The sequence below is a fragment of the Anas platyrhynchos genome, chromosome 21, assembly GCF_047663525.1.
Source record: "Anas platyrhynchos isolate ZD024472 breed Pekin duck chromosome 21, IASCAAS_PekinDuck_T2T, whole genome shotgun sequence".
NCBI classification, from domain to species: Eukaryota; Metazoa; Chordata; class Aves; order Anseriformes; family Anatidae; genus Anas; species Anas platyrhynchos.
In genome coordinates this window covers 15,501,865-15,528,792 of record NC_092607.1, presented here as the reverse complement: position 1 = coordinate 15,528,792, position 26,928 = coordinate 15,501,865, and the positions used below count along the sequence as shown (strand labels likewise).

Genomic DNA, 26,928 nt, shown 5'->3' with positions numbered 1-26,928 from the left:
CAGATTTGTCCCCGTCCTTAAGAATGAAGGCAAGCAGTGATCACAGGTAGTTTAGTCTTCCTGCTAAATGTGTTTTTCATTGATGTTGCTTAGGTGACCTGATTTAAGTACTAGGAAGATTTTATCTGTGATGCCATAAGGCCTGAGAGCTCATGATTTTTAATTCTTACCTCTGCTGAGGTGGAAGGCTTCTTCTGTGCTTTCGTGGGCTTCCAAAGCCCCTCTCAGAACCGATTTTGCATTTTTAACCAGGTGCTGGGATAGTAAGAGACCACATTTTTCATATTAGTTCAGAGCAGGGCAGATTAGTATGTCGAACATTCATGTCTAGAGCTACAGTTTCTATAGTTACTAGTGCATTAGTGTTTCACTGCACTACTGCTATATTCATTTTATAGTAGCCTTGCTTCACCCTTACTAGGAGGGTAGGTCTGTTACGAGGGATTTCGGTGGAGCTATCCCATTGCATGCACTTTCAGGAGGACTCAGGACTGTCTATTAACTAGCAGGGTGTTCCTTGGTAATGAAGGAGGTGAGATTTGGCACAACTGATATTCTTAAGTTAACATGAGATTTAGCCTTACACCCATTTCTAGGACACTGGATTGAGGTTCCCCACCTGGAAGATAAACTCAGTGCCCCATTCCCAAAGGAGCAAAATGAACTCATTTTCACCTTTTAAAACTGTTGCTTGCAGAACAAGATTAAAACTTGCAGGAAAGACGAGGTAATTTGGGCATTTATTATTTAGGCTTCGAATGCAAATGAATCCACTTCCATAACAATAATACCGCTGCTCTGTTTGCACCCTCACGTGCTAAATCACTTTCTGCTTACAAATGCTACCTAGCAGATCCATCCCCTGGATATAGCTCTGATTTCTGATGCTGAAGCAAACCCGGCCGTGCTGCTGTCTCCATTGCCATCTAGCGGCACCCCGAGGTTTCTTTCCTCCAGGAAACTCAACAAACTCTTGGCTGGAGAAAAAGGCTCAGTGACTGCCTTGGGTTGTGTCTCCAACAAGCGCCAGGCAGCTCTTCCTGCTTGGGCTCCTTTGTGCGCACTCATTTGTTTTAATTCCCCGTGGCTTTTCCTCAATACCAGCTGCTGTTTGTTTGTGTTCTCGGTCAGCATGAGTCCCTCCTTTAGCAAACCGTACAGGACGCAGGACTTTGACCTCATTTCCATTGCGCAGTTCTGGGAGAACCTGGGTGGCTTTGAGGGGGTCACTCTGGGGACGGATGCGGGCCGCACCTTTCCCTCTTCATTCTTCTTCCTCAGCAACTAAAAAACTCATTTTGCCTTCAAAAGCAATAGTCCCCCTTGAGGAGGAGAGGGTACATTGGTATGAGACACAGAGCCACAGGGTCTCCCTGGCACCTGCTGTCCCACCTGTCGGGCAGTGCTGCTGCAGCTCCTGCAGCTACGAGTGCTCTGTGAGCACTGCTGTCTGAGCACAACCCCAAATCCAAGCTCTCCTCCCTGGCTGGATTGCAGACCATTGGGGACACCGTGATGATGTGCAGCAAAGCCCAGACCCCCAGGATGTGGCCCTGCCCCATATTAGCAGGATGGCTGATGGAAAACACACACAGGCACCCTGTGAAATACTCATTGCGTTTTTGTGCTTTTTATAGCAATATAGTACTTTATTTGAGACTGGGAAACATATTCTCAAATATTCTGTTTTAAATTACCTGTACACATACAGAGCCTGCTTATGGAATGGGAGCACCTTGTTACTACTTAAATCCATCAGTCACCAGTCCTACACCACCAAAATAAGCCCCCCAAAGTTTCTTTTTGCTCTGGAAATAACACATTCAGATAAACCTCATTTTATAAACATAAGAATTACATCACCATACCAATATATATATTTATATATTAAAAAAAAAAAATCTACCTTCCATAAATACATCATACATAAAATATGTTCCCAAAATACATTCATGCATGTTCCCCTTGTAAGATCCCTGCTTGTACCCCAAACATCTGTAAGCTGGGAAGGGCAATCTCTGGGCAAGGACTGGAGACAGGCTCACGTCTGCAGGTGGCACCAAGACCAGACCGGGTTGCGAAGAAGCCTTTGGTGTTTGGGTGGTGTCGGGGTCAATTCCTGCATCCACGAGGTCTAATCCTGCCCCTTCAGGACAGCGGGGCTCTCCTGCATGCGGTGCTTGCCGGGCCCTTGCTCATGAAACTGCACCAGCTGCCAATGCTTAAGCAGCCAAAGGAAACAAATGCCCATTCTGTGTCTGCTTAGGAAAGCATAAATACACAAAATATACAAATAATTCTAAGTAGCACCTGGCACAAGGCGTTTGCCAGCTTTGCAGCTCAGTAACACACACCCTGTTCCTGTGAATGTGTTTGATTCAATGTAGGACCGCCGGGGCTGGCCACAGCCCTGCCCAGCCTTTACCACCCTGGGGCTGTGCCTGGACCTCGTGGCTGTGTGAGTACAGGCAGCTGGGCACTCCTCTCCTCTGGTGGGGCCATGAAGGAAGCAGGGCAACCGCCTGCTGGATGCTGAAATTCCACCCTTAACCCCTGGTCAATACTGCAAGTGCACGCTTACAGGCCATTTGGGGAACGCTGCCCTCTCTACTTGCAAGCACTGGCCTAGAAACAAGTCAGCATCCCCTTTCCACAAAGCAGGCTGACATTATGGCAAGCTCTCCCTTAGGTTCGCAGTCTAGAGAAAAAATAAATTCATCTGACTTCTCACACGTAGCCAAAACCAGCATCTTTACAGAGCAACTGAAGAGAAGCATTGCATAGATCCGTATCTCACGTCCTCCCGCATCCAACAAACAACAGCAAGAAATGAGTTCAAGTTTTGCACAGGACATTATAAAAGGCATCACCATTAAACAACACAACAAAAAAATGAGGTGTCACCATGGTGTAAACTCTGCGAGGAACCAAGGCAGCAAAGTACAGTGCTTGGCAGCTCTCGGGGACTGCTGCCTGTAGTGTACTGATGCATTTAGTAGACAAATCTCACCCCAAACCTATCTCCCATGGCACAGGAATATGAACTTGCATAATTAGATGCTCTGCTCCTGAACAAAAGGGCTGGAGAGCGCCGGCATGAATGACAAGCGATGCTGTGTGTCGTGGGAAGGAAGACAACACTGCCTGGGCTGTCTGCTTTGCATACAGGAGTTCAAGGGCCAGTTGCCCTCTTTGCAATGCAGATTGCAGGACAGCAGGTGTCTTTTCAGGCTTGGAAGGTCTCAACAGAAGTTTTGCTACAGTTGGCTTTATCATTGAGATGTGAGGGAACAGATCCTCCGGTGGTTTAAACCCCATGCACTCCATTGGAGTTATTGGTGCCTATTTCCACTCGCGGAGAACGTGGTCCTTGCGTGTCACAGACATGGAATAAAGCTACGGTAGCCCTTTCTTTAAATAAAATTAAATAACTGCATATGACATCAGCACACAACTTCGAATGTGCTTCTGCTGTTAAGAAAATAGCAAGCACATCAGTGATTGATTAAATTATTTCTCTTAAACTAAAAAAAAAAAAAGGTGAGAATATTACTAATAATTAAATAATAATAAAAAACCTAGGGACTGTATAATGTCTTCTTTTCATATTTTGATGCTGAGAAAGTCACTGGCATGTGTATAGCTTCATATATCCCCTGCTGCAGCAGGAAGCGAAGGTTTGGTTTCCTGGAGGTCACTGTTGCCATTTTCAGATGTGTCCGAGCTGCCCTGAGCTGATTCTGCTGGCGGTGGTTTGTACAGCACACAGGCGACCATAAAGAAAGTTGTCCCAAGCACCTGCAGACACCGAGACACCCCATTACTCCCTGTTCTGCCCCAAAACACGTGTCCAGTTGTCAGCAGGTGTAAACCAGCAAAGCAAGTGGGAACCAGCAGCGCTTTAGAGAGTGTGAAGGATTTTAGAAACCTCTTTTTCATGGTAACTGCTAAACACAGCTCTCTACATCAAGTGCCTGTCTGGGAGCAGTTAAAATGATGGTTTCCAGCTAATAAATAGGAAACGCACAGCTAAGGTCTCGTATTTTCTAGTGGTGATCAGGGAACGGTTATTTACAGCTGGCCCACAATGACATTGCTCACTCTCACTAACACACTGCCGTCTTACATTTTATTCCATTTCAAGCAAAAATCACTTCAGTAACTGTTGGGAGAAGAGGGGATTTTTCTTATGGTGTAACAGAAGCTGTAAGCCTGGAAAATAATGGGATTTTAGGAGAACAACGGTGCCTGGAGCACCATTACCTGGCAAGAAGCAAATGGAGCTTTTGCCCTCACTGAGAACATTTCATGTCTTAAGGTCTAATTTGGGTTTGGAGGAGGCAGATTGGCATAACACGAGTTTGTAAAACTGTCTCCCAGTGCAAACTGCTGCCTCCTAAAGAGCTGCTTGATCGGAGAGCGAAACACCAGCCTCACCTTGTAGACCAGCCCAGTGATCAGGGTGTAGAGGCTCATGGCTGAGTTCTCGTAAACGTAGCAAGAGCCTTGCTCGCCGCACTGGTCCTGCCAGAGCAGGCAGGATTTATCGATCATCGACCCAAAGGCAATGGGGCCGGGGATGCTTCCTGCGGGAAGACAGAGCAGAACCGCAGTTAGGGCAGGACCTATGCACTCGCAAGATGCTTTGGGACTACACTTGCAGGAATGCATCAGGCACTGGGGTTACTGTGATTAAACAAAGCCACCCTGCAAAATCCAGAGCTGTGCCCAGAGCAACAAGGCACCCAAACCATGCTGAATTTAAAAAAAAAAACAAAAACCTGAGAGCCCAGTGAGTTGTCTTTTGACTCTGGCCTGCTTACTGCACAAGCACCAAAAGACATACACAGGGGCTTCAATGCACCTGCCCCTTTTTTCTTATAATTAGGACCTGTTGCCAGGATATTGTTCCTCTTCCCCATCTGCGCCATGTTACACAACCCTTCATTCATTTTTCAAACTCTATGCAAACAGAATTAGATTTTTTCCTTGCAAACAAGGGAAAGCATCCTCCTTTCACCATCCCGCGTCCTGCCCCCTTCTCTTCCAACCCAACTTGTTTTGTTCTTAGGTAAAACACCATGGTGCATGCTCTGTGCAGCCAGCAGAGCATGAGGACACACAAAGTCACTTTGTACTATACCTAGTGTTCGTACGACGATCCACTGGATCCCGAGTGCAAATGACCTTTGCCTGTCAGGGACACACCTGGGGAAGAAGGGGATGTTCAGCAGCGCTGCCAGGCTGCACAGCACCTCTCTGCACGCCAAGCTTTGTCCCAGTGCAACGTCCACCCTTGCTGCTGCAAACTGGGACACACACACACCCGTGCCTGATGTCAGAGGAAAGAGCTGCCACTGATAAGATTTGCTCTCCCAGCTAGACAGTGAAGGGAATTAGTCCCTCTCTTTCCAGGCTGGTGGTTCCTGTTGCACATTCCCTAGGGCTCGAGCCCTGGGATAAAAAGGAGACGGAGATATTTGGGGCTTCTTGCAGAGGACCCTGTGCTTACCGCAGAGTCGCAGTCAGGGCAGGAATGCTGCTCAGGAAGGTGAAAAGGATCACTATGAACATGAAGAAGAGGAGCAGGGTCCTTTTCTCACAAGAGGAGGTGCATTTGCCTGCCTCTGCCTCACCAGGGAAGGTATTTTTCTCAATACAGCTACACTCCTCATAGACCTGGGAAAGAAATGCTGGTGAGTTGTTTGCTAGGAAGAGCAGTGACAGTCGGAGCTGGGCTTTAAAAAGAAATAAATTCAAAGAGGGCAGAAAACAGCTGGTTTTGATCCCCAAGTAGAGTGAAGCAGAAATCCAGCTGCATTCTTGACACACACGTTTCAAAACAGATTATTAAATAAGAGAAACGAACTTTGCCAGGCAGCCCTTGAGCACCGAATGTCATCATTACCCATTTGAGCCTTTGCCTGTGTCTACGAGCAGCATGCTGGAAGGATGAGGAGGCGCATCATATGCACTGAAGACCCAAAAGAAGCCCCATAAGCACTGGCACAAGAATCAGGTGCCCACTGAGTTCCTGATCCTGCCTTGGTGATATCCTATGCATTTCAGTGCAGTTTGACCCAGAATGAGGCAAAATCAAAGTTGGGCACTTTGAGGGGAGCAATTTGAGCGTGGCCTCAGTGTACCTTCCACCCTCCTCCCAGGTGGTGCCTGAGAGCATCCTACGCCTGCTGCAGGCTGTCACCGACTTGCACCAAAGCCCAGACCTGTGGATGCTTTTTCAGAGCCAGCCAAACCACTTGATATAAGATGGCACTGTGTTGTTAATGCATGGTGCTTTGGGACATACCTTCTTGCCATTCCTGAGTTTCTCAGACACTCTTTCGCACCCGGCATGGCAAGGAGAATAATACATGAGGTTATTGCTTCCGCAGACAGGGCTGTAGGTCTCCCGCAGGCAGCCACACGCGGCGTTGCACGGTGCTGTCAAGTTAACTTTGCCACCAGGCAGAACACTAAAGGAAACACGGGAGTAGTCAGTGGGGAGCCCCTGAATGGTTTTCCAAAGGAAATGTGGAAGAGTAAGAGAAGGAGAAGAGGGGATGGTAGGAGATGCACAGGATCCCCAGAGAGTACAATGCCAGGCTTGGGAAAGGTCTCAGCTCAGCTCACCTACTTTTAACCATGAAACAGGAATTGTGCCTTGAGCTACGAAGGATGTTTAAGTGACCAGCTCATGGGGACACTTCTCCATTTGGATAGGAGATCCCCACTTTTAGTCTAAACCAGTAACCTCCAATATTTGTACAGCCACTGAACAGAGGAGGACTCTGTGAAGGCAGCTGAAGAGTGGAGTGACACACACTTGGTGATGATCCCTTCCCTGACTACAGCAGGAGCCTTTTCCATAAACTCTATTAAACAAAAAAAAATGCGGCATCTGCATTCTGGGGACATGGCTCTCACCTTCATCACCTCCCTGTAAGACTGACTGGACATTATCTTCCATCTCCAGCACTAACAGATGTCCAACATCAGCACCATGTATTTGCAGTTACCCTTATTGCAGTACAAGACACGGGATCGTCGTTATTACCTTCCTGTGTATGGATGGGTTACTCCTGCCATCGGCACGTTAGGGCAACGAATGAAAAAAACGAAAATAGCCATCAGACTTGTCAATGTGCAAACCAAACACAATTTGATGATTCCTGAGCAGCGGAGTTTAAATTTATTCACAAGGAATCCTCCCAGGAATGTGCCTCCCCCTCCAGCCGGCACGACCAGATAACCTGAAAAAGGGAGAGAAAAAAAAAAAAAAAAGGGTTAGAAACAACAGCAAGGAGTTTTTGTGTCTGAATACATGAAGTGCAGTGTGTCTGCATGAGAATAACCCTTTGGTTGCTGTGTTGCTTCTTGGTAGGAGTTCACTGGACTCTGCTTCAATAGGTGGTCCTCCACAGCAGCCAGGTAACATGGCATGAACCTGGTTGGGCAACATCTTCTCCCCAGAGATCTCAAAGCAGATTGTTTTAGGAGCATATCATGAGTATTAATGCCTGTTGGACCCCACAGAACTCAGATGAAACTTTTTAAGTCTGGGACATGAGAGTTAAGTGAGGCTCTTCCCTTTGACAAAGGTTAGAGGTTGTTACCATGTTTCCTGGTAATGCCCAAGAAGGAACAGACTACAGTTATTTTGCTTTCCTCTAGAGGGTAACAGATAGCTGCAGGAGCAACACATTTCTTACTGATGTCTGTAGATGGAGTTCTGAAAACACACTCAATACAGATGTGCTGATAGGAAACGATCCTAACTGTCTAATAGCTGAGGATGATAACCTTTCTGTAAATGAACAGCAATGCAGGTTTGTCTCATTCTACATGAGCTACAGTCCTCTTGTATTTGTAGGAGAAAATCAAAAAATGTTGCAAAACCAGGTTTCCTTACCAAAAAGGGTAGCAGCTTCAGAGGCACTTAAACTGAACTGAGACTCCAGGAACTTGGGTCCAAAGGTGGACATCCCAGCAATGAGCGTGGCTTCAGTTGCTCCCGCTAAGCAGAGGAAGATGAAGGTGGGGTTCTTCAGAAGCAGCAGTACTGATCTGGGAAGGATAAATATACTGGGATTGAGTCACTGTGGCACATTTCAGTTTCAGGTGTGTTCAAGTATCTTCCATTCCTAAGTGGAAGGACTCTATTTGTCACCAAATCTCAATCATTCCAAGGTTGTATTTGTTCCTGATGGCACTTAAAATGGGACTCTTGACTCAAACAATCAAGAGCAAGGAACAAAGTTGTGTTATATACATGTACACATGCTGCTCACGTGCACCCATGTTCTCACGAGAATAACTATCACTTATAACCATGGATGTTTTGCAGCTTATGGGAAATACCAAGCAAGTCTTTCTGTCTGGAGGAAGCACCTCCAATATACCTGATATCCCACTGGAAAACAGAAATTAATCTTTTTCCCGCAACCTAAGCATAGTTTTACATGTAGATTAACATGTAAGTTAAGCAAATACATTTTATTTTTGACTCACTGGGATTTAGGAAAGAGCAATAGATATTCCTGAAAAAATGCCATGTGTCATTTATATGCAGAAAGATGATCCAGCAACAATTGCATCTCCGAGACACAGAAATGCCCTCAGGCACAACGGATGGTCCCAATTATCTCCCACTATCTCGGATATTGGACTAAGAGGGCTGACACTGCTTTGCAGGGAGCATTTCGTAACAAGTTTGAAATTCTGCCACGTAGGTTCCCCTAGGTTTAGCCCGGACCTGTAGAAAATCACTATTTTGGGGCCTGGCGTGTCCCGCAGTGACAGCAGCAACTGGGACATAGTGGGATGCTCATTGAATTGAAAAGCACTGACAGTCAACAGCTACAGCTTGGGCAGAAATGTGAAAAAGAAGAAAAATCTACTGAATTACGACAAAATGTGAGAGTGTGAGGCTCAGCATCAGATACACCAGGAATTTAGAGTGATTTTAGCCATGTGAAGCAGACAACTTCATTATAGCAAAAGAACAAAGAGTTTGAAAGACAGAAATACCACAGATTCTTACACTTTGATTTCAGAGGGCTTTATAATAACCATTGTCTAGCTGTTGGGATTAGCTTAATTTACTAACCTATTTTCCAGGAACGGTCTTTTCAACTTGAAAGAATGAAGCCTAATCTCTTAGCTAGGAAACAGTCCTTGTGGGCCTTGTGACTGATGTTGAAATCTTACAATGCCTTCACCTCTCCCAGTTCTAGAGAAAAGAGAAGAGCTGTTCCTGGCACTAGCATTACTTTGTGTTTGTCAGACAAAGGCTGCAGGTAGGAAAATGCAGAGGAACAACTTTCAGCGCTAAGAGTAAGGGCATGTGTCATTCCTTGTTTGCAGACTGAAGATGTAGTTGTGAGGAGCTAATGCGTATAAAACCTCAAGTCAACACAGATCTTTTCATTGCTGCCAGCAGGACTTTAATCACACCCAGAAACCACATAACTCTCCAGAAGTCTTGGCTGTCCTTGGTTCTTGCAGCCAAAGGGATTTCAGGGAGCTCAGCATTGCCAGGAGAAGAATCCTATCATGTTTAAAAGCCTCATCCTACAAGCCTTTATTCACACAGACACACGTGGGCACTTTTTCCTCTTGTCATAGTCCTACTGAGGAAGCTGGGAGCTTGTCTGAGGAACACTTGCATGCCCAGGACAAGAGGCTGCCAGGCTGTAACAGCGCAGTGCCACGTGCTAACGAGTCAATAGTGACAGATGCTACTTGTGCAATCTTGCAGCCCGTGAATGGGGATTTTTTTCAGCATGCAAAAATGACACCTGCTGTAACCACCACCAAGGGAACGGAGGGCAGTATTCCCGTCCTGGAGGAATGCAAAACATCTTCCCCTCACAACACACACAAAGCTGTAGAAAAGCCATGACACACACCACAACCCCACCCTGCCAAGTAATCCAAGAGGGACAAATGAAGTATTGACCATTGCATTTTTTTCCCCGAAGATGTGGGCTTGGCATTTCAAACGTGCAGCTAGTAAGGAGCAAGCCTCCTGTCCTGTTTTTGCACAGCTCTACGTGTCTTTTCTTTGAACCTGCACTGACATCAGAGGATATTTCATGTGAGAAATCATGTGGAAGCAGAGGAAGGAAAATGCTATTTTATCAGGCCTTTTCAACCCAAGAATTAAGACAGAAATCTCTTCAGGGCAGAGGCTTAAGCTGTCTGGGCTGTATTCCTGTACACTCCTGCTTTTAGGGAGCACTGTGAAAATAGTAACTCAGTAAGCTCTCTTAGAAAAGAACTGATAGCATGGGATAGTATTTTATTTATCAGCATTTCTGCTTATCTTTGGGGGACTCTCACTGTCCGTACTGTGAGGAAAAGTGTAGATCCCTCATGGAAAAAAAAGCAACAGTGTTGTCCCTTGGCCTTGCTCTGCAGGTGGGTCCACACATATCTGAGAGCTGCGCACAGATGCGGGCTCCTCTTTAATGCAAGTCTCTGGAACAGCCAGCCTTGAAGGCACTTCCCTTCAATAATCAAAACCAGGGAAGCCAGGAGTCTGCTGGGTTTTTGCTTTCAAAAGAGAACTTTCTGATGTTTTAAAACAATGACAACCACACTAAAATCTGGACTGATCTGAATGGCCTGAGGTGAGCAGAGCTGCCCGCCTTCAATACCCATTCCTCAGGTACAAGAGGCAAAGGAAGATGCTCCCAGAGCAGGACACCTCTACCTATTGCTTTCACTGAGACTGCTTTCACTGAGAAATAGGGGGGAGTTTTGTTCAAGATAAGCAAGAGAAGCATAAAACACTGAACTTCATCCCTCTCTGCTGCATAGTTTGTGTTGGTTTTAGTCATAACCTCATTATCATTTAAATGCAGGTTTGAATTTAATTTCCGTGTGTAGAGTAAGTCGTGACCTCGGCAAATGGCACCCAGTCAAGAATGCCATTTAATAACAGAATTGAAATCTGTTCAATGTAATATTCTTCACAAAGCTGCCTTAACCCCTGGTAAACCACTCATGATGTCCCCTAGGTTTTCTAACTCCTCCTTGCTCCGTTAGCTGACACTCCAGGGACGGACGGCAGCTGAGCACTCCTGCACTGAGCACCGAGGCACGTGCAAGCGTGCTCGTCCACGCAACGGGGCCAAGCAGTGGCCCCGGGATTACGTGCACTGCTGTAGCCCTGCCATGCAGGGGAGGTAAGAGTAGGAACACATAAACAGGGCTGGAAGATGCAAAAACACACACACACACACACACACACAAAAAAAAAAAAAGTAGGGGGGGAATGAAGGATAAAACAGAACAGGAACTGAAAACTACTGTGAAGGATATCGTGTTCCCTGAATTTGGAATGGAGCAATAGGAGTTTTTTGTTTTGTTTTGTTTTTGTTTCCTCTCTTTTCTCATTAAAAAAAAACACAAAAACAAACAAACAAAAAAAAAAAACAGGAGTCTAACATGAGACAAAAACAGAGGAAACGAAGGAAAGCACAGAGCAGACATTGCACAATGCCCAGCTGGGACAGGTGAAGCCAGACACGAGCAGACAGGAAGAAATGAAATATGAAATAACGGAGAATTGAAATGGCAGTGCTGGTACATCTCACATCACCTGAAGACTGGCACTGAGCCACTCTTGGTGAAATTCAGTGCGTTGCACGTGCCCTCATGTGTTTCACACATGGCCATGACCATCTGCAAACTGGAGACAGGACTGGACCCTCATCCCTGGTCTCCCAAATCATCCCCAGCACAGTTACTACTTCACCCATTTGCCCAGTTTGAACCTGAGAGGAGCTAACCGCCTCTATCCAAAGGATCTGTCCCCCTGAACATCCCTCCTGGGGCATTTTTCTCACCGAGGTAGATCTTTAACTGTTTTCCCAAAGTCTGGATCTGATGCTTTTTTGTGGCTCCCATCCTTCAGCTGATGAGCCTCCGACACCCTCATAACGATATAGCGCTGGGATCCTGCAAACAAGAGGGAAATAGAAACAAAGAGCACGTGAGATGCTACCAAAACAGGGAATTTGCAGGAGGCAAAAACAACACAACACTCTCCACCAGCCCCAGCTGCTTGGCTCCAAGAGAAGAGCAGGGAAATAAGCAGCTGGAGAACCAAGGGGTGCAAATAATATTTTAATTACAATTTGAACACTGGAAACTTGTCCCCCACTGCTGCCCTGGTGTCCCCAGCTATAGGAGGATGCAAGCACAGCTCCAGCCTCGTGGTGCCACGTACCTGGGAGGCGCTGGGGGTAGCCGAGGATGGGGATGGAGATGAGGAGCGAGGCTGCTCCGGCCCCCAGGAAGCCGATCCACCATGCCCCCACCCACAGCGTGTTTTCTGGGGTGATGTCAGGTCTGTAAGACACAAACCCAAAACGACACAAGGGAGAGAGGCGGTGGTTTGAAACGGAGGGGGAAAGTCGGGCACTGCTCTCACTAAAGCTGGCAGGGCCTGGAGGACATGGAGGAGAATATCAGTGAAGGAAACCACCTCTCCCACCATCCATCCTGCCACAGCACACACTGCCTCCTTACTTGAGAGCACAGCACTTAATGAGCCCAGGAAATTACATCGTTTAATTCTCTTTTAATCTCTAGCTTGCATGTTCACCTCTTCCCATGGTCACCTCTTCCCATTTCATTTGTGCTTTGGGGGTGGCTGTGATCCTTGCTCCATCCCAGAGCCACCCTTTCTGTGAGAAAGCTGGCGGAAATAACCCATTCCTTCCCAAGAAACCCGCTCCCCCCTTTTATCCCATTCATCTGCCAAAGAGCCTGTAAGGTAACAGGGGATAAAATAAATTAGAAACACTAAAAAGCGAGGAGGGACCAGGCGTTGTGGCTGGATAACTGCGAGGAAAAGCAGCAGTGCTGGCAGCGGTGCCTGATCAGGGAACTCATTCAAAAAATTCACCTGCTGCTCCTGGCCTCATTAGAGCAGGCAGTGCAGCATGAGGAAGGATTTAGGCTGACAGGTTTGTGAGCAATTTTCTTCCAGTGACAACATTAATGCAAGCAATCATTCCAGCCTCGGCCCCCCCGCAGAACCGTTACTGAACATGGCAGGCACGTTTCCACCCAGCCACCAGGTCGTTTTTCTGGATTTTTATTTATTTTTTTAACCCCAAAGGAAACATATAGCATTAAGGAAAAGGAACAAGATTATTTTTTAACAACTTACTCTCTGTGTATTTCAGTATAAATATTTAGAAACATTCCTCCTACCAGATAACCCGCTGCAGGCCCAAGGATTGCAGCAGTGTAGAAAACAGCTGAAAGGGAAAACAAGCTGTGTTAGAGAACCTGCAGCACTTCCATGGATGTGCTGCTGATGGGGAGCTCTAATGCCCATGACTTCAACTCCAGGTACACACAGACCACCATGGAATGACTTTTGGTATCTCCTGAGGTTCAAAAGGACACTGAGGTGGAAAATACCGTGCGTGGCTGGCCCTAGCTGTGAGAGACACAAAGCCAGAGAGCTGCAGCAAGTTTCATCTCCCTCTTGTGCCCCAGGGAAACTTCGGCATCCAACCAGGGAATGTTTGTAGCATGTGGTACACAAAAATGGTTCAGGGGACAAAATCTATCCATGTGGTTCCTGTTTTGTTATTTACCAGGGGTGCATCTGACCCTGCTGCCACATCCTCACTGCTGTTGCAATGAGCAGAGGTGCTGCCTTGGCACTGACAATGCACAACCTCTACATGACGTGTTGCAGCACTGCCATTTATTATTATTATTTATTATTTATTATTATGGTTTACTGCCATGGAAAGTTCACTGGCTTATCAATCCCAGCCCTGTCCCTGCCTCCTCTCCCTGCAGCCTTCTGATATAACCATACAGGCGACCAAAGGCCAGGGCTGCAGGATGGGCCTTCCCCTGGTGGGGAAAGGTCAGTCCTGTCACCAGTTTCACCAAGTAGGCTGGAGCAGAGGGGTGAGCTGAGCCCCAGCCTCTCGGTGAAGCTGTGCCGTACTTTGCACCAGCAGCATCTGAGCAAACATCCCTCCTGTGCTATGGCACTGATGGGGCACCGCCTCGCATCGACAGGGTACGGCCTAGTGGTCTTTGGCCACACTAAGCTTAAAGTTGGTGCCATGCACACACCAGAGGGCTGTCCCCAGCTGACTCCCATGCTGGGGACAGAGACACCTCCCAGCCTGCAGGAGCGAAAATGCCCAGCTGCACTTGCAGGCTCTGCCTGCGAATAACTGCAAGGGGGAAAAAAAAAAAAAATCAAAACCTCCCAAACAGCTGCTGCTGCTTCTCTCCGATTATCATCTTGTCTGTCATCAGGAACAAAAGGCTTGGAGGAACTCTCAGAAAAGCGCTCAGGGCTGCCTCATCGGTGCCAAGGCAGATGGGCTGGGTCCCCCTCCTACCCCCTGAGGCCACTCACCAATGTACACAGGGGAGTAGTTGGTCTTGACGTTCTCGTCTAAATAGGTGACGCCGAGCGTGTAGAGCGGCGTGGCTCCCATCCCATGCAGGAACTGCCCCAGCATGAAGACGAACCTGTAGCTGGAGAGGCTGGAGGTGGCCGGGGCGCACGACTGGCTCTGGTTTGCCGCGCAGACGCCCACATCGGCTGACGAGTGCACCTTGTACATGCCCGTGGTGAAGTGGGGCAGGGCGAAGAGCAGGGAGCCCAGGCCCATCACCATCACGCCCCAGCCCAGCCACCGCGGCTTGTGGCCATTCCCCCCGAAATAGCTGACGAAGGTGAGGCAGAGGCAGGCCGCGATGTCGTAGGAGCTGGCGATCAGCCCGCTCTGGTAGCTGCGGAGGTCGAAGCGGCGCTCGATGGAGGTGATGACCGTGTTGATGAAGCCGTTCACCGTCATGCCTTGCAGGAAGGAGGCCACGCAGAGGAAGAACAAGACGCCCTTGGAGGTGTTGAAAAGCTGCAAGCAGCCAGGCGTGAACCCCCCCCAGCCACACGCCAGCTCCATTCCATCGGTCGAGACGTATTTAATCCCCTCACCAAACCGGGTGCTGTCCCTGGCCTCACAGAGGGGCTGGGCGCAGGACTCGGCGGGGCTGGGGGTGCCGCAGCACCCAGTGCCATTGCTCAGCGGTGTGCTCCCAGGGGTGTCGAAGGCCGCACTGTCCTCGCCCGAGGGAGACGGGCTGGGGAAGACGATCGCCTGAGGGAAGTGGAAGCCATTCTCTCCCGTTAAGCTAGGGGGCTTGGCCATGAACAGCACGGCACAGCCAGGTGCAGTCGTGGCAGGGGTGGCTTTATGGGGTGCCGAGGATGTGCCTACTTAGGGGCTGTGATTTTTGGCGCATACATCAGATGGTGACGGTTTGAGCCAGGACCATTGCAACCTGTGAAAAAAAAGAAGTTTTACATACACTTTTGCATATAACCATAGCAAAACCCATAATTATTTTTCTTTTTGTAGGATACTTATTCTTTCTTAACAGGTACTGGCATTTTGCTGTGCAGGGCAGCTGGACGTGTGCCCTCCACTACAGTGTGCTTGTACGTCAGGTACTGGGACACCACTAATAGTACAGAAAAGAACACTACCTTCAAGAGTATTAAAAAAAAACAACCACACACCACACAAAACAACCACACTAAAGGCAGTCTCCCTGCCTGTTGAAGCACCTTATCCTTTCCTAAGAGAAGAGCTGACCCTTCCCCTGCCAGGCACAGCCTCTTTTATTTCCCTTTCTCCTGCAGAGAACAGTGTGGAAAGCTTCACATTTCCCACTGTTAAAAGTCCTTTGCTCTCTTTCACTCCATGTTTATAACAGTTTATAACTATCCTGAGAAGTTTCCACAGTTAGACTGATTTTATTCCAGGTCCTCAGATCTGTTTACAACTATTAAGTAAAATCCTTTCTATTACTAATTAGACTACATGCCATTGCAGAGCAAGCTGCAGGGCCCAGGCTCTAACCTGATTACTGCTGCAGACTGCCTTCTTTCAAGCAGTTCCTGTGCTGAGCTGTCCTAGCATCTCAGCACCTCATCATGGAAGAAAAAAAAAAATATGTATTTTTTTAAATTGTTTTTATCATTTATAGTTCAGCCAATGCATTTAAGTTCTCCTTTGAATGCTGGTCTCAAATATGCAACAAATGCTAGACAAGAACTACATTATTACAGGTTATTTTCAAAGCATCCCATTTTCCCAATTATTGTTTTTAATACTTGTTCAAGAGGCTCCTGTAAAAATACTCCTTTTCAGCTTGCAACCATAGCCCATCGATAGGGTTATGGGAGAAAATGGGAGGCTGTTTTCCCAATAAAATGAACCATGTTCTGATTGCTGTAACCTGGGAATATTTCAGCCTTTGGCAAATAAAGCAATACTCATCTGTGCATTGCTGCAAATTTTATTGATATTTCCTTTGTAGATTATGGATTGCATGAGTGCTGATGTGCTTCCCTACACTGGTGGTTCCTGAAGGCACTGGAGCATGGGAATTGCAGAATTTGATGCTTAGAAGACCCTAGGGATTCTGCTTCCATCCCAGAAGGGGAGAGGACATACCACATATGTAAGCGTATGACTTGAAAGATGCAGGTCAGTAGTGCTCCAACTGCACTGGTCCTTAAGATAAGTTTAGCAAATGAGAGACAGCCAGCAGCACATGCGACCTTTCATTTGCAAATAATTCTGTAATCTTAATTATCCTGTCTGGGGTCCAGAGTGCACAGAATATGGCGGGTGCCCGATTTTAGCGGGAATTTGCTGATAACACAGAGGCAGTGTGCCAAGAAACACGCTTGCAGCCACACCTGTGCCCAGTGTTCTGTGGGTGCTGTCAGCGCAGAAACCTCCACTGTTAACATGGGGAAATGCAAAAACTATTTTTACTCTATTTAAACCAAGAAGGGATTACTGGAAATTGGATCAGGCTTTAAGGAGCAGAACTGGTTGTCTTACCCCAGTGTGAATCAACAGAGGCTCCTGCAAGGCATCTGACTGACATCGGCTGCATGCTTCCCCACGTCACACACATTGGACTTACAGTTTGAATGCACTCATAAAGAAGGCTACTGAGCTGGGGACTGATTTTGCTAACGCTGATTTCAGTAGATAAAAAAATGCCCATCTCAGTTAGTTAAATTATGCGACTGAGCTGCCAAAGTGGCACACCTTCCCCCAGGGGAACTGCTCGTACTGCCTCTATCAGCACTGGGATGTCTCCATCAGTGGTTTTTTCATGAGTCAGGGAAAAGATTATCACTTTGTGTTACAGTTTTCCCATCCTTGAAGCAGCAGGAGCCTTGCCACTGGATCCAAGCGATTGCAGCATCCTCCCCCTCGACTTTTGTTACTCTTAATCCTACTTAGTTACCAGTCAATGTGGGGTTTTACAAGAAAGCAACAAATCCTTCCCCAAGGCAGCAGCTGTCTCCCCCCACTCCCAAAAGCCCCACACTGCCCCCAGGCCCACGTCCTGGCCCCCTCCTCCTGGAGCAGCACTGCCAGGCTGCACCCAGATGCTCTGGGCAGCAAGCCCGACTGCTACCCGCTGCTCTCCACCAAGCTGCTTGTTATCTCTCCAAGTGTTTCCAAACTGGAACTGACACATTCACTGGGAAGATTAGCTTCCACGTAAGCCATATGCCACTTTAGAGGACAAAATATAATTTTTAGGAAAAAAAACAAAAACAAAAAACAAAAAAACAACACAACAACAAATCAACCAGCTACGTGCACTTCCCAATCATTTTTTATTCATCTGAGCCATCCATCTATTGCTTCTCATTCATCTCTGTTTTTAATGACTCAGATGGTGAGGTCTTGCTTCCTTTGAACCAGACCCAATGCTATTATTTCTACAGATTTATTCATTTTACTGCAAGAGTTTAACTCTTTTTTTTTTTTTTTGAAGATGCACAGCTTGTTCCAGACTGTCAACATTACCGAGTCAACACAGCAGAAGGAGCGAGGCAATGAAAGCATGTGGTTTGTATTTCATGGTGAAAGTTGTAAATATCCCCACGTCACCAATATTTACTATTAAATCAATAGCAAAACTTTCAACCTTTTATCAGGTGATGACTTAGAAAGTCACAGGATGGATAAAAAATATGTTGTGTCTCTGCTGAGGCCTGTGATTAGATTAATGTTACTTATTAACTCCTAACTGATATGCAGAATAATCCAATTTCCCCGTGAATGCCCAAGAGTAGTTAATTTTCCCTTTCACTCTATGATTTTTAGCTTTCACAGCATATTGATGTGGCAAATAACATCTACTCATAATATCTGCTTTCCATAGCCAAGCACAGTTTATGGGCAAACTTGATCATTTCTTCATTCCTATGGCATGTATGGAGATATTTGCTAAGGTAATGGGAATGGGGGAAAAAATGAAATATAACGCGAACTGGAGGGGAGCAGCCCCATACGATGCTCAGAGTTTTTCTCTCTGATATCTGCAAGAGAGCCTGACCTTGCTGTATGGACAGCCTGGTTTGGGAGTGCCCCGATCCCAAAGGATCCCAGGCTCAGCTGTTAGTCCAGCCAGGGACAAAGTCATCTACTCAGTTTCTCTTAGTAACACCTACTGGATTTTTCTCGGGCAGTTTTGCTTGGAGGATTATCAGTATTACTTCTGCTGCAGCTGATGAACACCGCATGGATCAAGCATAATCCACTCACTGGTTTACGAGGGGAAAGCCTCCCAGAAGTGTGACAAATCCACGCTGCGGTCCCGTGAATGGGGCTCGTCCTCCAAGTGCTGCTTGAGCTGGAAGGGAGAGAACAGACAGCGTGAGGTGACTGGGCTGTTCTTTGGGGATACAACACCGTTTTTTTTTCTTAGCAGACAGGCTTTTATGAATCTCCGCAAGGATGTGAAAACTGCCTTTTTTTCACATGCTTTTGCAATGTGTCCCTTTGGTTCAGCAATATGGGGGAGACTGCTATTGCCAGGAGCAGCCCCTTCGTAAGCAATGGCTATAGGAACAGCACCTTCCTGCACACACACAAGTGTTTCAGGAAGGAGAAATGCATCTAAAGAGCACCCAGTACTAAATATCTGAATAAATAAATATCTAAACAAATACCTAAAGCTGTGCTCGCCACCAGTGACAGTGCTGCGGCTGCACAAGAGGTGTGCTCCAGGGTCTGAGGCATGGAACAGAGCTGCAGAAGCTGGCTTTACATTATCACACGAGCAAGGACACATTTATAATTAAATAATGCCTAAATAGCAAAGCTTAGCACTCCCCAAATCCTTTCTTTGCCAAGCACTCTTCCACTCGCTGGCAAATTAGTGCAATAATACGCAAGAAATCAGGAAGGTGGCTTTGATAATTTTCAATTAGCTGCCTGAAAATGCTTTGAAGATAAATCTAGCCAGATTTTCTCAGCTTACTTATTTGTTCCAGCTTATCTGTGCAAGTGCAATTGGCTGCAGCTGCCTTCGACCATCTTTAAAAACTTGCAATACCAATACACAAAGCAGATTTAACCAGGCAACTATATTCTGCTTCAGCCAAGATTAGCCAGACAAAAGGCTGTTTTATGCTGTAAATCCTAACTCCCTCTCTCTCACATCACTCTTGCTTTAATGTCTTTTTTCCTTCCTGTAAGCTTGATCAATGATGAGAAGGTTTCCATGCTAGTACCATACGGTGTTCACCTGCTCATGGAGCCAGGTGTCCCTGCAGCTCTCACAACACAGATACGACACCGAGATTTTCCTTATACATAGCACAGCATTATTTTCCAGAATTTGTCTTCTCACTACCCATTTAAAGAAGTCCGATATTCAGGGTAATGTTTCTGCATGAAGCATTAGTCAGCTTTTCCCAATGGTTATCAGTTAGTCCCTATACACATCCCTCCTCTGCTTCCATGCAAAAGATGCACATTCAGGCAAATCCTGTATGAGGTGAGAGATAACCAAAAAGAGCATAAGCCAAATGATGAACATCAAACATGATTTGCTGCTTCTAAAGATAAGAGAAATAAAAATGAAAAAAAAAAAAAGAAAAAAAAAAAGAAGGGCAAAAAACCCCAAACCACACAAACCAAAAGTACAAGAGGATGTTGCTTTTTTACAATCACTATGCAAAGATGCTGAGCATTGGCTAAATATAACAGCACAATGCCAACATCTACCATGGTTTTCTGGAACTTTTTTTTTTTTCATCTTCCTGGTTAGATCACGATGAAGATAAAAATGAAAAGCAGACACCCCACCAACATTCACCATCCTCACATGGGGATGTGTCTGAGCACATGGGCACGAGTCTGTGAGATGGGCTGAGAGAAGGGTGGAAACTGTGTCAAGTGGGAGCATGAGAGACAGTAAATGCAGGAAGAAGGCATCTGGGAGAAGAGTATTTCCCACACAAGCCCACTTTTTTCCGGATCAGCAAGTAACAGCTTCCCCAAACATTCCCCGGAGCACAAGCTCACTGGTGCACACCGCTTAACCTGGATCTTGTTTAACATCCAGCGATGCTCTCTAATCCTCCTAGGTATTAGTCTTGAGATTCCTGCCAAGCAGAGGAACAGCACAACCACCCAGCACTTAAATGAACTTGCTGTTTGCAATGGGCCATTTCGCACGCTACTCTACAACTCCAGCTGCTCATTTTTTTGGTTATCCTCAGATCAGCACCTAGGAAGCCAGTATGGCAAAATACACAGTTAAATAACCCTGGTTCCTATGTCTCAGATGACTCCCTGGGAAGTCGTTCTGCATAAAGAGTGGGATTTCTCTCTCTTAATTACTTGTTAAAAGTTAGGTATCTAATTGGAGTTAGACATTCCTATTGTCTCTGCTGCCCACTGCACAGAGATCGTCACGTCCAGGTTGTTTACGGCTCTCAGGCCATGTCTCCACCGTCACTATTTTGTGTGTTACTAAATCACCCATTAGAGTAGATACGATCTGGAGCAGGAATGGGCACATAATCATATTTCTGTTGGATTAGCCAAGCACATTATACTGAGTATACTCTGGTCTCATGTCAGCTACAACAACAGAAACAATATTTGATCTAGCACAAAGCCAGATGGTGCAAAATTAACCCTTCAACACAAATCTGACGTGGCACAGGGGAGCTTGGACTAGGGTTGTGTAGCTGTAGGGCTTCTGACTCAGTGTTTGCTGTCTCCAAGTCTCCCGACACCATGCACTCTATCTGCCCTCCAACAATGAACTAAACAAAAACGTCATGTTTCATCCCCTTAAAATAAACACCAAGTCAGAGTGGGTTAATTTCTGTTTGATCATGCAACACCCCAGATCCTGACACATTGTGGTTTGGGGATTTCTTTGAAGAAGGCATATTCCTATTGTGCAATTGAGAGGAAATGATGACCCGTTTGAAGGGAATGATTTCTTTTCCGTCTCTGACTGAAAATCTCAAACCAAAACCCCGACTACGAATACAGCAGTGATGAGATGAAGGATAAGAACCCAGACCCAAAGGGAACAGGTCAGAGCATGAGGGCAGCACGCTGGCAGTGTGATGATGCTGATCACAGCCACCAAGGACAGGCAGAAGCTATGTGGTGAATAGCATGGCCTGGGGATTTTAGGAGGCTCTGAGAGTCTGAAATTATCACTTCCCTAGAAAGCTCCAGCACGTTTCAACAGCGAATCCTCACAAATGTCTCTGCTGCAAGCTCCTATGGTGGCTATAGCAAATGGCTTAATGTGGAAGGCACTGACAGTCTCAGGGATGTGTTATCCTCAGTGGCCTGCTGCTTCCATGTGACTGGTGAATAAATAAAAATCTCTGCCAGTCAGAGGTAAGATTCCATCGAGAGATGCTGATGGAAAAACACTCAGAGCAATGCAATCCTGTATTAAGTTGCCTCTCGAAGAAATCCAGCTCCATATGAAACAGCAATCCCATACCAGCACAGATCAATGCACACGCTGATGTGGACACAGAGGAAGGTGCACAGACAGGTGCACGTGTGCTCTGCCACCACAAACACCGCCGGGTTTGTGAACTGCACCCCTTGCAGGATGGCATTTCTTTCATCTCACAGTGCCCGAGCGGGTCAGTAATTCATTCCTACTGCCAGGGAACAAATTGCTGCCAAATGGTATTTCTTCCTGAGATAAAGGAATAAACAGGCATATAATGTTCCCTTTGTCAACCCAAAACATCTGCTGGAAGTCAGAGGGGTTTGCTGCCCATGCACACTGTGGGCACGGCTTCTGCTTTGCACGCTCCGTTCTCTCGTGTATGAGAACTCGCAGCCTTACACAGCAGCTGCTGGAGGACAGATTTACTTGGAAATCTGAAAACTGCCTTCAAGGATCCCTGCCTCCGTGCAGCAGCACAGTGTGGTTTTCATTCCTGACTTGAAAACTCTTTTGTTTGCCTTGCTAAGGACCTGCCTGCATCCTACAGCCCCTGCAAAGGACCTTTGAGGAATGAACACAAGAGAAATAAATAAACTTGTTTTCTGTTACCAGCTTGAGTGAGGGTAACTGAGAATGAATTTTTGATTGGTATTCCCTAAGAAATATGGGCCTGAAGTTATTTTAACACATTTGGGACAGATAATCAGTGTACCACAGGTTGCTTACCTACTTGTCGCTCTTTTTAATTCAATTTCTTCAGCATCTTAAAATCCTCCTTTCAAGCTTTTCTGCCAAATAAGCGGCAAATACCCAGCACTAAAGGGATCACAGGCTGATCAGGGCTATGGGGCGGCTGCAGAAAAGGCCGATTCTGCCTTAACCAAAACCCACATCTGACTTGAAGGGTCTAAATCCTCCTGAGATTGAACCCACTCCAGCCATACAAAGAAAACCGTAAAGCTGCTTTGAAAGCACCTCGAGGCAATCCCTTTTGGGGGGAATTCTTATGCTAACATAAAGCTCCAGGGCATTTGCCCTGTCCCGGATTATGCAGAAGGGGTGCAGGAGCAGATCGGTCACGCAGGGATGGTGCTGAGCCCTAGCATCCAGCCACAGCGAGGCAGAGCAGGATGGACCAACAGCTTGTCTTACGATTTCTATGGGGCTGGGGAAGTTAAAAAAAAGAAAATTAAAAAGATTGCATTTTCCAATCTATTTTATTTGGACTATGTTAAGCCAAAAAGATCGATGCAGTTTTCCAAGAAGAAGATATGAAGGAACAGAAAATCCAGCAGAGCTAATGCTCTTTTGATGATGTTTTGAGGAAATTTTTATTTTTGTGTCACAGGCTAGGATCATTTACTAGAGATCCATAATTTAGATGTACTTTTGTTTTTAATCTCTCAATGCCATCAAGAAAATTAACTTCTCTCATTGTCATAGTGTATTTAAAGCACTTAAGTTCACAAATAAGAAACTATATAAAAATGCGAAAGAGTACTTGGATTTTTTTTTCAGCCAGAATATTGAAAAATCAAGTATTTCAGATGAAAAAAAAAAAATGTTTGGCCTTGCTTTCTCAACATGAAAATGAGTCCCTAACTCCTTCACACCACTGGACAGTAGTTAAACAGGGCTTGTCAGTGTTTTATTTTCTTTCTTGGAAGATCCAAGCCAAGCTTTGGGAATTCAAATGACTGAATGCTACGGACACCATGCAGCAATATATTTTATGCATTAAAAATCAGAATTAAATTTAGTTTGAGCATAACTACATGTACATCAGTGGCACAGCAGAAGAGGAGAAATTGGCCTAATGTCTCTGTTACACCAGGAATCCAAAAGCTGCCCTAAGGCTCACCACCTTGCTGAACACTGAACAGGGGAACAAGAATAACACAGAGCATTTCCCTCCACTGACAAACTCCCATTGCTCATAAATTCATTTACAGTCTGGAAGTGGAATGACATTATTTTTGATACCAGTAACGCAGCAATTGCCCAGGTCCCGCATTATTTCCGCCTGAAGAGAGCTATAAGGTTAGAATAACATCGTTCTGTTAAAATTAAACACTGCACTCGCTCATTTCATGCTCTCTGCTGTACTAATGAGAGGTCTGACGCAAAAGCTGCCAAAGTTAGTGGTCCTCTCTCAGCTCTCATCTACAATCACTCGTCACTACTACTGAAGTGGGGTGGACAGTTTTATCTGGGATTCATAAACCAGATGAAGTCCTTCACCTCTCTCTGAGCATTTTTCACAGAAAGCATTTGCAGAATCTCTTTGTTCTTAATTGACCTGGTTCAGCATCACTATTCGCACGCTGGGAGGTCACTCGAGGCCAAGACGGTACAAACCTATGTATATCATGGGGAGGTCTAGCAATAAAGCAGATTTGAAAAGGGAAAGGAGAGTAGCAGCTCTCAGGGGCAGCTGAGGGAGCTGCTGAAGCTTCCCTGCTGGGCACGGGGCAGGCAAAGCCTCAGACCCCGCATCCTGGTGCAGCCAGAGCTGTTCCTGCTCCTCTGCACAAAGATCAGCCCCTCGCTGGGCCCAGATAATGTGTTTTTTAAGAGTATTAGAAAAGCAGAACGCATTTCAGAGCAGGCACTGAAAGCCAAATCTGGACACCAAAGCACTTGAGGGCAGCCCACATCCAAACCATGCTGGGGAACAGCTCCTGCACGCTGCTTTAACGCCAGCCACCTCGTGTTATCGAGTGTGAAATCCAAGGGGGGAACCTTGCCCCTGAAACCGTGCTCAGCATCTCCCCAGCCCATCAGGCCAGTGCCTTAGCTCTGCTAAGTGCTTGTGGAAATCTAGCAAAGCATTTCCACTGCTCACCATCACACTAATGGGATTCTGCAAGGCAAGGAAGACCAGAAACCCAAATGGCAAAGCAAAGCATATAACTCCTCACCTAAGGGTTGTGACCAAGCCCTTAGGAAAGGCAGGTTGCTGGGCTAGGTACGCTCAATTAAAATAAACAGAAGCAGAAGTGCTCAGGGTGGAGCGGTCAGTGAGAAGCAGAGCCACGATTCACTTCTGTGCTACTGCAGAGTGAAAAACCCAAAGCAGAAAGTGGGACCCCAGCACGCTCCAGGCTGGGAAGGCACACACAAAAAGATTAGGGCTGCCTTCAGGAGTTTGCATCAGGCACAAAGCAGCTGGATGCTGATCTCCCTAAGCCGGTGGATATTCCTTTTGTTAGCTGCTGATCTCGTCTTCCCTCTTGCCTGTAAATCTCTAAGCTCTGCAAAGATTTCTAGTAAGCCCTTGCGCAGGTAGTTCCTGTTTTCTGCAGCCCAGAAACTGCCAACATTGGCAGCCACGGGGATCCCAGGGGTGGATCCACGCACGGGGCAGCACAGGGCAGGATGCGTGCAGCGGCTGCTCCACGGTGCCGCGGGGCTCCCAGTGAACCTGGCACACCCATGCCTACCCAAGAACACCCTTACACACCCATGCACACCCAAGCACACCCTTACACACCCGTGCACACCCGTGCACACCCGTGCACAACCATTCACACCCACCACTGGTTCCGGTTGAGCTGCGGAGGGCAGGTGGCTGCGGTTGGCCCCTCTGCAGAGGGCTGCTAGCAGCAGCCTCATATTTTCGGTAGCCCGCAGGCTGGACCTCTTTGCATATAAATAGCTTCACTTTTTTTTTTTTTTTTTTTCTTCTCTTTCATTATGTTTTTTTTCCTTTTCATTATTTGACTCACCCTCTCTCTACCCGCCGTTTCATGCTTTCTCACATTTACATCAGCTCAAGGCATGCGTCTCTAAAGATCTCTCCTTTGTGTTTGCTCCCCCTCGGATGCTGGTTTAATGTGTGATTTTACAACCAAGTGATGCTATAAAAAGTAGAAGCCCAGAAAAAGGAAGAAATAAAAAAAAGGGGAGGGAGGAGAGAGGAGGAAAGAAAAAAAAAAAAAAAAAAAAAAAAAGGAGGTGCCAGACTGGGATAACTTCACATTTGTGGTGTGTTGTTTGATACAATCGAGCAGCCTATAAAATGGTAATAAAATGACACACGGCAAGCTCATATGATTAATGTCCACGAGAGCACTTTGAGCTCGCAGAACAGAAAGCATGTTTTTAGGCAACAATGCTTTTGATTCCTATCATCTCAGCAAATAGGTTAGTGAAAATAATATAGGTCAGACAATGAAAACGCTCTGAATTTGGCTCAGCACGCTGCCTGTGCCTTCCTTCTCTAACTTCAGTTACTGTTCTCTTGCAACGAGGCTCTCGGTGTTATTCACATCCCTTTTGCTTGCTGCAGGCATCATTTTGCCGTGCCGCCTCGCTAGCTTTTCTTACTTTCTGCCCCTTTCTTTGCCCCTTTTTAATTTCCCATCGAGATTTGATAAATGGAAAAAAAAAAAAAACCCATGCTTCAGCTGTGACGAATGCAGTTACAGGGCGGTAAAAATACGTTCTGGGAGCATCACCCGAGGTCTAATGGAAAATCTCCACGCGCTTGGCCACTCCGGATTTTTTTTTCCCCCCTTGAAGCAAGACACGCGTGTCCCTACACGGATGAGCACCGAGATTGTGAACCCCCCTTAAAATCCCTGCACTCCCTGGCTGCAGCACAGCCCCCCCCGGCCGCCCCCAGCCCCATTTCGGGGCTGTCCCGGCTCTGCGGCTCCCCCCGCGCCCATCCCCGCAGCTCGTGGGCAGCGGGGGCTCAGCGGGGACCCCGCCGCCCCTTTCCCTGACCCCACCGGAGCCTCTCCGCCGGGTTCCCGGTGCTCGCCCGGCATCACGGAGCTGCCACCGGCTTGCGGTGCCCACCCCGAGCCCCGGCATCCCTCCCGCATCCCTCCCGCATCCCTCCCGCATCCCTCCAGCATCCTCCCGGTCCCCTCCACGTCCCCATCCCGGTCCCCTCCCGGTCCCTGTCCCTATCCCGGTCCCCATCCCGGTCCCATCCCAGTCCCCCCCCGGTCCCTGTCCCCATCCCAGTCCCCTCCCGGTCCCCATCCCGGTCCCCTCCAGGTCCCCCCCCGGTCCCGTACCTGCCGCCGGCCGCCGCCGCCGCCCTCTCGCCGCCGCCCCCCCCGCGCACCCCGGCCCCCGCCTCGGGGGCGGGCA

General features: G+C 47.0%; 1 protein-coding gene across 4 annotated transcripts; it reads right to left on the bottom strand.

Moving 5' to 3' along the window:
* Positions 1-721: 721 nt before the first annotated feature.
* On the bottom strand, positions 722-26,928 carry SLCO4A1 (solute carrier organic anion transporter family member 4A1). 4 transcript variants are annotated; one of them, XM_072026462.1, is made up of 13 exons: positions 26,853-26,928; positions 18,551-18,732; positions 14,411-15,342; positions 13,187-13,277; positions 12,239-12,360; positions 11,856-11,967; positions 7,913-8,067; positions 7,058-7,253; positions 6,311-6,476; positions 5,513-5,679; positions 5,144-5,208; positions 4,438-4,586; positions 722-3,798 (listed from the first exon to the last, which is right to left on the bottom strand). In XM_072026462.1, exons 3-13 carry the CDS (start codon positions 15,207-15,209, stop codon positions 3,646-3,648), a joined length of 2,175 nt encoding a protein of 724 aa, XP_071882563.1. In that variant the 5' UTR covers positions 15,210-15,342; positions 18,551-18,732; positions 26,853-26,928; the 3' UTR covers positions 722-3,645. The 4 variants fall into 4 exon arrangements, with proteins under 4 accessions (XP_071882563.1, XP_071882562.1, XP_027329005.3 ...); XM_072026461.1 differs by having other exon boundaries at positions 18,645-18,732; positions 26,853-26,918; XM_027473204.3 differs by lacking the exon at positions 26,853-26,928 and adding an exon at positions 25,551-25,572.

Coding starts and splice junctions, on each gene's coding strand:
- SLCO4A1 (XM_072026462.1), bottom strand. CDS start 15,209: ATGGCCAAGCCCCCTAGCTTAACGGGAGAGAATGGCTTCCACTTCCCT. Junction 13,278..14,410: donor CTACTCCCCTGTGTACATTG/GTGAGTGGCCTC, acceptor TTTCCCTTTCAG/CTGTTTTCTACACTGCTGCA. Junction 8,068..11,855: donor ACAGTTAAAGATCTACCTCG/GTGAGAAAAATG, acceptor TATCCTTCCCAG/ATCAGTACTGCTGCTTCTGA.